General features: G+C 40.7%; 1 protein-coding gene across 3 annotated transcripts in view; it reads right to left on the reverse strand.

The window, feature by feature from the left end:
- Positions 1-4177: 4177 nt before the first annotated feature.
- Positions 4178-14087, reverse strand: part of taf1c (TATA-box binding protein associated factor, RNA polymerase I subunit C) — a 48871-nt gene continuing 38961 nt past the window's right edge. For 2 of the 3 annotated variants that reach the window (XM_072572167.1, XM_072572182.1), the window contains 4 exons: positions 12213-12341; positions 8702-8879; positions 6003-6140; positions 4178-5704 (listed from right to left, as the gene is read on the reverse strand). In XM_072572167.1, the coding sequence (XP_072428268.1) occupies positions 4419-5704; positions 6003-6140; positions 8702-8879; positions 12213-12341 (1731 nt within the window). In that variant the 3' untranslated portion in view covers positions 4178-4418. The remainder of the gene's footprint in view (positions 5705-6002; positions 6141-8701; positions 8880-12212; positions 12342-14087) is intronic. The other variant, XM_072572176.1, reaches the window with a different exon arrangement.

Raw genomic sequence — 14087 nt, forward strand, 5'->3', positions numbered from 1 at the left:
ATGTAAGATCCTTTATCAGCATTTTGATACGTTTTTCTTCTTTCCCTCTCTTTCTGTTATGAAGGTGTTCAGGACAGGCTGAATTCAATTTTCACAGCTGATCAGCTCCCTCTAATGCTTTGCCAGTCTAGTCTAGACTAAGAGAATCTGGAGAAAAAGTAATGTAGCCAAGCCACCGTAGTGTCTACATAGAATTGTATAAATGCTTTTCCAGTAGAATCACCTGATGACAATCAAGAGAAAGTTTGGGGCACCGATGCCATTCTAAAAGTTGTATTGCGTCCTGCTAACATTGCACAACTGAGAAAACTAAACCTGGCACACTTTGACCTGTATCACTCTACTCATTAGCAGAATGATCAGGGGATTTAGCAAACTTATATCTCAGTTTTTAAAATGCAGTGAGTGACACTCTTAAGTACGACTGGTTAGGGATGTGATCTTGCATTACTGCCAAATACCTTTCAGTGCCAATAACCAAAATTATCTGCATTACTTGGAGTAATGTTTCAATCTGATTCTGGAATAACAGGAAAGCAAGCTGTACAAGAACTTTTACAGAATCCCACATCATATAATTCATTTGCTGCTCCATGGAGTATAATTTTAATGGCTGTCGAGACATTCATTAGTTTTCATAATTATTAGTTCAATGAGAAAAACATAATTGCACAACATTTGAGGAACACCTTCAAAGCATAGTTAGTATTTAAATAGCAGATGGTTAAGAGTCAAATAGATGACTGTCAATTCAAACCTCACTGGAGAGCTTCAATTGTAAATTCTAGTCTGACTTCAGGACTAAGTGCACAGCACTACCAGTTATGTCCTCCCTCAATGTCCTGACATTTTCTCCAGTGATTCAGCTGAATATTAAAATTTTCATAGCACTGTCTGAAGATTGACAGCTACATCTGCCTACCTAACACAATGTATTTATATATAAAATGCTTTGGAATATTTAAAGTACATACAGAGGAACGCCGATTATCCGAAGGACACTGGCAGGGAGTATTTCGTTCGGTTAATCGAATGCTGGATAATTGAGGTTCCTCTGTAAAATGCTACATAAATTCAATGTTTCGTAGTTTTAAAAACAAATTTAGAAATAACACTCCTAGCCCTGGCCTACGCATCACTAACTAAATCTATATAAAATTAACAATTGTATTTAACATGGAACCACTTGCATGAACAAAAGTAAAAACATTAAACTTCAATGAATTCCCATTGTTTTTGGATATAATTGTTTCAGGAGGCAATTTTGAATATAACTGTAGTTGCATACATATTTTACAAATGAAGATGTAAAATATTTCACACAAATAATCATGTGGGGACTATTTCACACGAATAATCCATAGAAAATTCATATCTATAGTTCAGTGATGACATGTCAATCACACAACCGAAGAACAAAAGTCCTCAAGTGTAAAGAAAGGCTCAAAAAGCGGGAGGTATTCCAATTGAGGGACAAGATGGAGTTTCTTGCAAGAATTTAGTCCTCTCAGCTTATCATATATTCACGTATGGGTACAATGACAAATTTCATGGGAAACGCATTCTGCTTCTTGGTGGGATCTTCTCAGCTGAACCTTTAGGCAGCATATTTGATTCTCCACCACCCAGGACTACTCCTCAACTTAACCTTTCCTGTCATCAACTCAATCCAGCCCTGGAGATGCCAGAAACCAACTGAAAAGCACATTTCAGTAATTCTTTCCTATAGTTCTCTTGAAGTCTAACCCATAAAGAAGTGCTTTTTACTAGGGCTAGCAATGCAAGATCATCCTGATCATTCCAACAGAAGCTGGGTCCAGTGCCACAAAAGAATGAATGACTAGCTTTGTTCCATGATGTATGCACCACTGTTGTGCTCAATGCTTCAAGCTCCTTACATTGTCTGGATATCACTGATTGGCAAGTATCTCTTCCATCATTTGCCTCATTAATGTCTGTCTCTTCATAGCAACCACAGATGTTGCACTGCTTGCATTATAGTCCTAGACACTAGCAACACCATCTTTGGGTATGTTGTGTTCTACCAAATGGACAGACCCATGAGAAATTGCTGAAAGGGGGCATTCAGTCTGTTCAGAGCATCATCGCATTAAAGTTCCCCTCCAAGCCACAAACCATCTTGACTGGAACTAAACTGCTGTTTCTTCACGGTCATTGGATCAAAATCATTGCTCTCCTTCCTTAAAAGCACTGTTCAACTTCTGGTCAATGGTAACCCCCAGGATGAGAGTGTTAACCTTAATAAAGTCAAGTCAGCTACTGGGTTAAGGCAGTCAAACATTTAGCACAGATGTATTGATCCAAGATGAAATATCAGGAACGAGATGCATGTTTTCCAGTTGAGATAATCAATCTAACCTTTGAGCCATTATCAGGCAGATCATGTCTTGAAAGCCTGTCCCATTGCCATATATACATGATAAAGTGCACAAGTTTTCCCTTCTTTAAGTGGCCACATGCAAGATATTTGCAGCCTCGATCTTTACATTGTGCTGCCACATAGAAAGCAATGTGACTCTTGGTGACCTTCACAATAGCCCAATAATCTTGTACTTGACCCTTTGCATTACCATTTCATTGTCATGTTGTTAACTTTCAGGTACTCTGCCCTGTGTACACTCCTGCATGTCTGAATGTGGAATAATGTCCCCAGCACAATTCCCGCAGCTGGTGAATCTTAGATGCCTTTCTTGAAGGGACATTGTTGGGACATTAGTGTTTGGAGTTCTAAGAGATTAAAATCAAAATCCCTACAGTGTGGAAACAGACCCTTTGGCCCAACAAGTCCACACTGACCCTCTGAAGAATAACCCACCCAGACCTGTTCCCCTACTCTATTATCCTATATTTACCCAAGCCAATGCACCTAACCTACACATCCCTAAACACAATGGGCAATTTAGCATGGCTAATTCATCTAACCACCACATCTTTGGACGTGGGAGGAAACTGGAGCAACTGGAGGAAACCCACGCAGACATGGTGAGAATGTGCAAACTCCACACAGTCGCTCAAAGCTGGAATCGAACCCAGGTCCCTGGCGCTAGCCCCAGTGCTAACCACCGTGCCACCCTAAATAAAGATTCTTTGATTTAATTCTGTAGCAATTGCTTCCATTAATGCAAAGATATTAAGAGTGCCTACAGAACAGTTTTTTTCCCCCAATTTCTGCTTTGCTTCCCTCAGTTTGGTATTCGCACTGTGTAGGAAGAAATGCAAACAAATCTGGGGGTCCCTCCCATTTAGACTGCACATTTTTGGAGAAAATGTATTTTGAAAACTGAATTGGAGAAAAACAATGATGGCAAACTTTTCCTTCAAGTCATGAACTCCTTGTCCTCTACTTCTTTTCTCCTAGAACTGTAAATAGTCTTCTTTCCTCTGGTGTCCCTTTGTCCTTCTTCAGCACCTTGTGACTATCAGCCCTTTCACCATCACCCTCAATTTTCCACCACCTTCCCACTGTCCCCATTCCCACAAAGATCCTTATGCCTTAGGCTTTTACCACTCCTTGCTTAGTTTACCTGCTCATTTGCCCTCACAAGAGTACACAATTTCCCCCATTGTGTTCATCACTCCTATCCTTCCTGACCCTTTGCTCATATGCATCCCAGTTTGCTGTGTCTATACCGTGGAATGCCTTGAGCATAGGTCAACAACACCCTTTAAGTTTCACTCCGTATCAGTGAACGTTTTCAATGGCGTTCCCTGGTTAGTTGTGTTAGCATGAGGGTGTGTGTGCATACACAGCTATTCTTAACATTCCGCACACAGAGATCAGCATCTCAATTGTGGCACTGACTTCGGTTCCAGAAGTTACTGCTACTCACAGGCCTTGGAGATCCCTACAGATGAAAATAAAAATTAGGAGGTATACACTCCTTACATGTTCAGTGTTAAAGAACTAAAACTAGGAAGACTGAACATAACTGAGACTTCTCATTGACTGGTTGACATGAAGAAGCTTCACTTGTTACAATGTTAGCATCTGTGCACTGAAATGGTTTAGATATGAAGCACCTCATTAATGGAAGACATTTACATACTGGAGCTTGGAAGAAAAAGTCTACTCTGCTAATCACATGCCTCATTATAAATTGACCAGTTTGTGAGCAGATGTATTCCAATATTTGGCTAACAAAAATCTGAAGAAACATAACTTTAAATATTTATTTATTTATGTTATATATTTTTTTCAAGTATAAATTTAACAAATAATAAAACAAATCATCCAGGTGAAAACTATATCAATTTTGGACTGAAAATTTCCAAACAGGAACTAACAATTATCTTGCAAATACAAGTACTGTCCAGGTAGTCAAAGTCTACATTTAAATGGGATGTGTGCAAGGTAATTCTCTCCAAAATGAAGACTCAATAGTTTTGGATTTAAATTCTTAAAATCCCATCTTGGCTCTTTTCTTCTTTGGCTGAGATGATCCAAGTTGACTCTGAGAGGATGGTCGCCAGGGTACTTCATAAGAAGATGCAACTTGTGATGGGTCAGGAAAAGACATCTGAATGGATGAAGTTAATGATAATGGCATACTTGGTTCATCACCCTCTTGAGAAGGTTGGAATGAATGGTCTTCCAGGGCGGCTAAGTAACTTTGAAGAATCCTTTTCCGTTCCTTGGGAATACTGACTAACTGCATTTCTTGTGAAAAAATTGGTATTGGTGCCTGGCTTTGTTCCACTACAGCCACACTGGACTCAGCTTCCATTTCTCTACAAGACTCTTCAGCAACTGTCCTAATTGATTGATTTGCCTCAGCTGATTTATTGGATGTAACATTACTTTCTGTACTAGACAAATAATCACTGTGCTCTGAATTTATTCCAGAGAAAGTACTCCAACTTGAAAAATCACTGAAATCAGACAAGCCAGACACGGAGGAAGTGAAACTGCCCGACAGCTCTTTCCGTTGCCTTGTCCGGGCTAATTTTTCACGTCGTCTTTTCGCACGTAGTGCTTGAACCTTCTTGTCCCGGTTCATACCTAGCTTTTCTTCCCACCACTGACTCCACTTTCCTTCCCACGCAGCTGTCAGCCTTTCACTTAGTTCATCTCTCCAATTTGAGGCATCCACAACATCTGGGACACTAACAGGATCCAGTATTGGAAATGTACTGTGACAAAGGACTTGTTGCTTCTCCATAACTGCACTCATTTTATCCCACATTTCCCTGCATGTGTCAGTTGATTCTTCACCCTTCTTAAATGTTTTACATGGAAACAAACGTTTTGAACTGATACCAGTAAGTTTGTGGAGCATATTGGAGGCACTTTGAAAGTTTTTTTGCTTCTTTAAAAATGAGTTTACCCATCTTGAACATGTGGCAAGAGCAGTGCAACTGGGTTTTAAAGGTTTATTAGTACATTGGAAACTTTGTTCATCTACTCCACTTCGTGAAGAATTTCCTTCTGGTCTTTCCGTTTCACCTTGTACCAAATCTTCTGCTCCTTCATCCCTACCTTCTGTAGAATGATTTGATGATTGTACCCTTTCAGTCAAAATTGAGTTATTTGGTTCATGATCACATCCAACCCTCACTCTAGAGGTTTTTCTACTTGTTGATGAATTCTTATGAATTAGCATTTGGTAAAACAGGTCTCCCATTGCAGAGAGCTGAATCACTGACAGGGACTTTTTGCCACAACAATGGTAAAGTGTTGCGAGTCCTGTAAAATAAGAACAAGGGTTTTTCTTCCTATCAAATTCACTCAGGACTTCAAAAACCAAGTTGTAAATTTAAATTGCATCTATTTCTCATCTTGTTCCAAACCTACGGGTACATAAAAACTGCAACATACCTTCATGCTACCTTAATGATTATAAAGCGAAGATCTTGTAAGATTTCATAAAAATTATATTTCCCATATATAAATCAGTCATTGTGAAATGGTAAACAAATTTACAAACAACTACACTGGTTATCAGACTATTTTAATACAACCTTTTGAAAAATGCACATCTGACCTGCTCCAGGGGAGTGAAGTCTCTCAACAACTGCTTCATGTTGCCGAGGTAACTTGACCGGTAAATGCTGCATCATATCGTAAATACTAGAAAGCTTCAGTGGTGGGCCAAGTGACTTGCAAGGAAGCTGAGATCCACCTAATGAATTTGTAAATATTTTGATGAAATTGAATATTTGTATAATAATTACATTCCTGCATTATCACTTAATTGGCCTGAAACTTGTGCAGTTTACAACAACAAATCGTCAATGAGATGTGTGGGCTTTATTGTGATTTCAGTACTAATCACTGCACTTACTGCTCTCACACTAGGAGGAGGTTGGTGCTGAAGAAGATATTTTTGTGCACCCATTGAATGCTTGCCACCCTACTATTGCTCATCTGGCTCACTACCTTACTGGCCATGTTAGCCGTCCAGCTCACTTACCTCACTCCTCAGGAGAGTACGGAGACAGTGAAGGGTTTGGTGTTAGATAACCAGTGATAATGTAGTAGGTTAGACAGCCAATGGTTACAAGTGGGGCAGAGATTAAATTGTGACCCCAGGATTTTTATCTGGTGCTTTGTGATTCAACACCCTTTGAAAACTGCAACTGCAATACGGTTTAAGTTTGCCTGATGCGACAACACAACATTTATGACTCTGCATATTGGAGAAACATTTGAAAAGTATATTTTATTGGTGATACACTTGTTAAAATATCTTTGAGTTGCTCAATCGTTGATGGTCTTATCCTTTAATGCCAGCAGCTACCTATGAAAATGTTGGTAATGATGTCAGAAGCACTGAGGTCAGAGTGCTCTGTAGTTACAGCAGCAACAAATTCAGCCTTACTGTACAACCAATATTAATTTTATTTTTGTGGTAATTATGTTAAATATCTCCAGTGACTTAGACTATTAAATAATTTTAAATTTTTTTTTTATAAAGAAGTCTGTTTAATCCAAGTCTATGTTCCAATCTTTAATTTACTCAATGAAATTGTTAAATTAAAATGATTTCAGTATTAGTGCTTTTTGTTTCCTGGTAGGCTGAGGATACTTTAATCTGATTAGTGCTTTGAGGGTTTGATGACATTACTGGAGTGAGGCACCCGTAATCCCCATTGAAATGCAGTATAGCTAAGTTAAAGTTCTCTCCACAGAAATTTCTGGATCTGACCATTTTCTGAGGGGTCAGTAGTAAATGTCTTTACTGTTAACTGCAAATTCCAGGCCATTGAGCCAAGGCACCACCAGCAATGACTTCTCTTCTGACCCTTTACTGTACTTTTAGGGACCACCAATCTTTAGTCCCCCACTCTTGATTAACCACATTATCCACAGCACCTTGGTAACCCTGGATCAGCTTCTACACTTGTGATGACATATTCTGCTCCATCATTTCACCAACTCTCAATCCCTCTTCTCCCTTAATACTATCCCTAAAATCAGTTCAACACAACTTCTCCAACAAAGGACACTGGTTTAACACACTTAGTCAGAGTCATAGAGACGTACAGCAAGGAAACAGACCCTTCGTTCCAACATGTCCACGCCAACCAGACATCCCAACTTATTCTAGTCCCACCTGCCAGCATTTGGCACATATCCCTCCAAACCCTTTCTATTCATATACCCATCCAGATGCCTTTAAATGTTGCAACTGCACCAACCTCCACCACTTCCTCTGGCAGTTGGTTCCATACACGTACCAACCTGTGTGAAAAAGTTGTCCCTTAGGTCTCTTTTATATCTTTCCCCTCTCACCCTAAACCTATGCCCTCTAGTTCTGGGCTCCCACAGCCCAAGGAAAAGACTTTGTCAATTTACCCTATCTATGCCCCTCATGATTTTATAAACCTCTATAAGGTCACCCCTCAGCCTTCGATGCTCCAGGGAAAACAGCCCCAGCCTGTTCAGCCTCTCCCTACACCTCAGATCCTCCAACCCTGGAAACATCCTTGTGAATCTTTTCTGAACCCTTTCAAGTTTCACAACATCGTTCCAATAGGAAGGAGACCACAATTGCGCTCAATATTCCAATAGTGGCCTAATCAATGTCCTGTACTGCTGCAACATGACCTCCCAACTGTTGTACTCAATACTCTGACCAATAAAGGAAAGTATACCAAACGCCTTCTTCACTATCCTATCCACCTGTGACTCTACATTCAAGGAGCTATGAACCTGCACTCCAAGGTCTCTTTGTTCAGCAACACTCCATAGGACCTTACCATTAACTGTATAAGCCCTGCTAAGATTTGCTTTCCCAAAATGCAGCACCTCACATTTATTTGAATTAAACTCCATCTGCCAGTTCTCAGCCTATTTTCCTATCTGATCAAGATCCCGTTTTAATCTGAGGTAACCCTCTTCGCTGTCCACTACACCTCCAACTTTGATGTCATCTGCAAACTTACTAACTATACCTTCTGAGTTCATATCCAATTCATTTGCAGCATTTATAATAGAATTTAAAATGTTCCCCAAATCCCAGATAAGCTACCAAACATTGTTATCTTGCAGAAAATTGTTTATAGCTGCCATTAAATATCTTTGACTAGTCATAGATTTCCTTTCTCCCCATCAGCCCACCTTGAACATCCTAAAATCTCCCAAAGTACGCTATTTTTCTTTGAATCATTAATCATCTTGTTGCTATAGAGCAGACAAACAAAATCGCACTAATAATAAAAGTCAGAATTTACTAATCACCTGAATACTGCAGAAGTAAGACTTCCTGGGTACGCTGAGTCCCCAGGACAATCTTGTTTGCTCTTTTTTTGGCTGCCCCACATGCAACTTGTGCAAACATCGGTGGTGACTTCAGCATGTGAGCCCATTTTAGGACAGGTACAGTTGGAAATCGTTCATCTACAATGTAGGCAGAATACTATATTTGAAAAGTAAAATATTGATTGATTTAGTATTCTAGCACTACAAGTATCAATTACTGAATATTATTTAAAATCTCTCAAAGGTTTCATAATTAGATATTATGTTTTAAAATGCTTAGATCATGACCTCAACATTGACACAAAATAATCTTTTTTGGACCACCATTTTCTTCCAACCGCTAAAGCCAAACTGATACATTTTGGTATAAAGTCTATTGACGTCAACCAGACTGCAAAGTGACTATTTTTCATGGGTATGCCTCAATACAAATGTCGGAGTGTGCAGCAAGAGTGTGCAAACGCTTGGAGTTGAGCTAAGTGTGGGAGTTCAGACAAAAGTGCTGGAAGGAGGTATTGTTGTGCCTTTCTCCAGCCATTTTTACAAGGAGCTGCTTTGTGGACAAGGTGCTGCAGGTTAGATTGAAGAGCAGCCCTAGGTGAATACCAGACTTTGTTGAAGACGACAAGCAGCAACAAGGTGAGGACGAGACTCATTTTTACCCTAAGTCTGCTAGTTGTTAAAGAGGCAGAGATGGCAGTCAATGGAATGGTATGTTCCTCCAGTCAGATGTGGAAGATCAGGGAGCAGTTGACTGTCCATGGCGAATACATCTACAGGAAGTGTATCTATCTGCAGCTCCTCTTAGACACCATGGATCGGTTGGAGCAGCAGTTGGAAGCAATCAGGAGCACAGAGGAGGCAAAGAGTGTGATAGATAGCAGTTTCAGGGAGATAGTCACTCTGCAGGTACAGTCACGTAGATGGGGTACAACCAGGAGAGATAGGCAAGGAGTGCAGAGTCTCCTGTGATTATCTCCCTCTCAAACAAGTATACCATTCTGGATACTGTTGGGGGGATAGTCTCTCAGGGGAAAATAGCAGCAGTAGCTGCCAGGTCTTTGACACCATGACTGGCTATAATGTAAAGCTGGGTATGGCAAAATCCAAGTGAGCAATTTTGATGGGGGACTCTCAGAGTCATAGAGATGTACAGCACAGAACAGACCCTTCGGTCCAACTCATCCATGCCGACCAGAGATCCAAACCTAATCTAGTCCCATTTGCCAGAACCTGGCCCATATGCCTTTTAAATGCTATAATTGTACCAGCCTCCACCACTTTCTCTGGTAGCTCTTTCCATACATGCACCATTCTCTGCATGAAAACGCTGTCCCTTTGGTCCCTTTTGTATCTTTCCCTTCTCACCCTGAACCTATTCCCTCTATTTCTGGACTCCCCCAACCCAGGGAAGAGGCTTTGTCTATTTATCCTATCCATGCCCCTCATGATTTTAAAAACCTCTATAAGGTCACCCTTCAGCTTCTAATGCTGCAGGGAAAACAGCCTCAGCCTATTCAGCATCTCCCTATAGATCAAACCCTCCTAACCTGGCAACATCCTTATAATAAATCTTTTCTGAACCCTTTCAAGTTTCATAATTTCCTTCCAATAGGAAAGAGACCAGAATTGCACGCAATATTCCAAAAGTAGCCGAACCAATGTCCTGTACAGCCACAACATGACCTAACTCCTAACTGTCTCATCAGAGGCACAGACAGGCGTGTCTACAGCCACACCTGAGATTCCTGGGTAGTGTGCTGTCTCCCTAGTACCAGGGTCAAGGACATCTCTAAGAATTTGCTGCAACCGCTGAAAGGGGAGTATGAACAGCCAGAATTCGTTGTAAATATTGGTAGCGATGACATAATTGGAAAAACATAAGAAGTTAACCACTCACCTAAAAAGCAAAACCTCAACAGATATAATCTCTGGATTACTCCTGACACCATACACTACTAAATAGGAGAAGACGGCAGGTGAATTCCTGACTGAGGAACTGGTGCAGGGAGCTGGATTCAGATTTTTAGATCACTGGGATCACTTCTGGGGAAGAAGTGATCTGTACAAGGACAGATTGGACCTGAACTGAGAGGCAAGAACTGATTAGGGATAGTCAACATAGCTTTGCACTTGGGAAATCGTGTCTCACTAACTTAACTGAATTTTTGAAGTAGTGAAGAGGATTGTTAAGGGCAGAGTGCTGGACATGAATTATATGGGTGGCAGTATGGTGTCTACAAGTTTCCTCACAGTAGACTGGTTAACAAGGTTAGATCACATGTAACACAAGAAGAACTAGCTATTTGAATAGAGAACTGGTTCGAAGATAGAAGACAGAAGGTGGTGGGGGAGCATTGTTTTTTAAACTGAGGCCTGTGGCCAACAGTGTGCCTCAAGGATCGGTGCTCAGTCCGCTGCTTTTTATCATTTATATAAATAATTTGGATGTGAACATAGGAGGTATGGTTACTAAATCTGCAGATGACACCAAAATTGGAGGTATAGTGAAGGTTACCTCAGAGTACAACGGAATTTTGATCAGTTGGGTCAAGGAGTGGCAAAAGGTGTTTAGATAAATGTGAGGTGCTGCGTTTTGGAAAGGCAAATCAGGACAGGACTTACACACTTAATGGTAAGATCCTGGGAGGTTTGCTGAACAAATAGACCCTGGAGTGCAGGTTCTTAGTTTCTTGAAAGTGGAGTTCCAGGTAGACAGGATAGTGAAGGTGGCATTTGGTATGCTTGGTCAATGAATTTGGATATAGGAGTTGGGAGGTCACGTAGCGGCTGTATAGGATATTCGTTAGGCCACTTTGGAATCCTGCTTTCAACCCTGATCTCCCTGCTATGGAAGCATTTTGTGAAACTTGAAAGGGTTCAGAAAAGATTTACAAGATTTGAGTTATAGGAAGAGGCTGCACAGTTTGGGGCTATATTCCCTGGAGCATGAGGTTGAGGGGTGACCTTACAGAGGTTTATAAGATCATGAGAAGCATGGATAGGGTGAATAGCCAAGGTCTTTTCCCCAGGTTGGGGGCGTCTAAAACTAGAAGGCATTGATTTAACTTGAGAGGGCAAAGATTTAAAAAGGAACGTAAGGGACAACTTTTTCACACATAGGGTGGTTCATATATGGAATAAGCTGCCAGAGGAAGTGGTGGATGCTGGTACAATTACAACATTAAAAGGATGGGTATATGAATAGGAAGGGTTGAGAGGGATATGGGCCAAATGCTGGCAAATGGGACTAGATTAATTTAGAATTTCTGGTCAGCGTGGATGCATTGAGTCAAAGTGTCAGTTTCGATGCTGTTCAGCTCTATGACTCTATGAATAGGTACACAGAAGTTTGGTTTAAAGTCTCTTGCAGAAAACAGTGGCTCTCATGACTTGAAGCTAAGGTGTTCATTTCCTTTTCACTAATCAATTGTCAAAGAAGCAAACAAAATCAGATAATCAAAAACAAAAAAGATTCAAGAGCACAAACCTGAGTGGTAACAAGATAATGATATGGATTTACATCTTGCAGATGTTTGGGAAGAATTACACGTTCACCTTTTTGACAGCTGGCAGTCGCTCCTATCTTAAACAAGGTTTGGTCACAGGTCTCGCCAGCCTAAAAGTGCATATTCAAAAGCAGTTTACAATTAGACAATGATGCTCAGATAGATATGATGTGCAATATGCTTGAACAAAATACAGTCTTGAGGCTTTAGTTTTAGTATTCATTCTTGGATGTGGACATCATTGGCCAGGCTAGCATTTATTGCCTTTCTCTAATTGCTCTCAGGAAAGTGGTAATGAGCCACCTCCTTGAACTATTGCAGTCCATGAAGGCTATAACAGCTCCATGGATGTGCTTAAAGGGACGTGAAGGAATGGCAATTTAGTTACATGTTAGAACAAAGAACAATAATCACAGGACCAGGTCCTTCAGCCCACGAAGCCTGCACCAAAACATTTTGCCCTTGCATAATAAAACTGCCATCACTTACAGGATCTGTGCCCCTCTTTTCCTTTCCAATTCATATTTGTCCAACTGCTTTCAGAATACTACTACTGTGTCTGCTTCCACCATCTCTGCCAGCACGTTCCAGGCAGTCAACACTCTGTGTGAAAAACTTGCCCCGCACATCTCTTTTAAACTCCTCTCCTCACCTTGAACCCCTGCCCCCTAGTAATTGACCCCTTCACCTGAGAAAAAAGCCTCACACTTTCCACTCTATCCACGCCATTCACAATCCAACAAACTTCTATCAGGTTGTCCCTCAACCACATGTGTTCCAGTGAAAATAAACCCAATCTATCCAACCTCTTCTTATAGTTAAAATCCACCACACTGGGCAACATCCTGGTAAACCTTTTCAGTACCCTCTTCAAAGCATTCACATCCTTCTGGTAGTGTGATGACCAGAACTGCATGCAATAGTGTGGCCTAACTAAAGTTCTATCAAGCTGCAGTATAGCTTGTCTAATACCCAATGCCCCTTCCAATGAAGGCAAGCATGCCACAGGCCTTTTTTTACTACCTGAGCTGCCACCTTCATTTATCTGTGGACCTGCATACACAGATCCCTCTGCATATCAATACTCCTAAGGGTTCCGCCATTCATTGTATAACTTTAATCTGTACTTGACCTTTCAAAATGCATCAGCTCACATTTGGCCGCATTAAATTGCCATTTTTCTATCCATGCCTCCAACTGATCTATATCTGCTGTATCCTCTGACAACCCACTTCACTATCCACAACTCCATTAATCTTTGTATCGCTAGATGGTATGTGACTTTAATGGGAATTTGCAGATGGTTGTTTTCTCATGAAGTTGCTGTCCTTGCCATTCTAGGAGGGAGACACTGTCTAAGAAGCCCCAGAGAGTTGCTGTAGCATATCTTGTGGATTGTACAACCTGCTGCCACTGTTTGTCAGTTGTCATAGAGACAAAAGTTCCACAGCACAGAAAAAGACTCTTCAGCCCATCACATCCATGTCCGTCAAAAACAATCACCTAATTATTTTAATTTTCCAGCAATCAACCCATAGACTTATATGCCTTGACATTGTAAATGTTGATCTAAATACTTGTTAAACATTATGAGGGTGAGCTACAGATTCACATCGCCTTCAGGTGAAAGTGATTTTCCTCACATCTCCTCTAAACCTTTTTTTTTAAGTTCCTGGTCTTTGATCACTTCGTGGAAAAGTTTCTTCCTGTCTACCTATTATTCCCCTCATAGCTTTATACATCTCAATCATGTTCCTCTCCATCTCCACTGCTCCAAGGAGAACAACCCCATCTGAACTGAAACACTCCATCCTCCTGGTTGATCACCTCTGTACCTTCTCCAGTTCTATCACATC

Source organism: Chiloscyllium punctatum, chromosome 1 (genome assembly GCF_047496795.1).
Source record: "Chiloscyllium punctatum isolate Juve2018m chromosome 1, sChiPun1.3, whole genome shotgun sequence".
Lineage (NCBI taxonomy): Eukaryota > Metazoa > Chordata > Chondrichthyes > Orectolobiformes > Hemiscylliidae > Chiloscyllium > Chiloscyllium punctatum.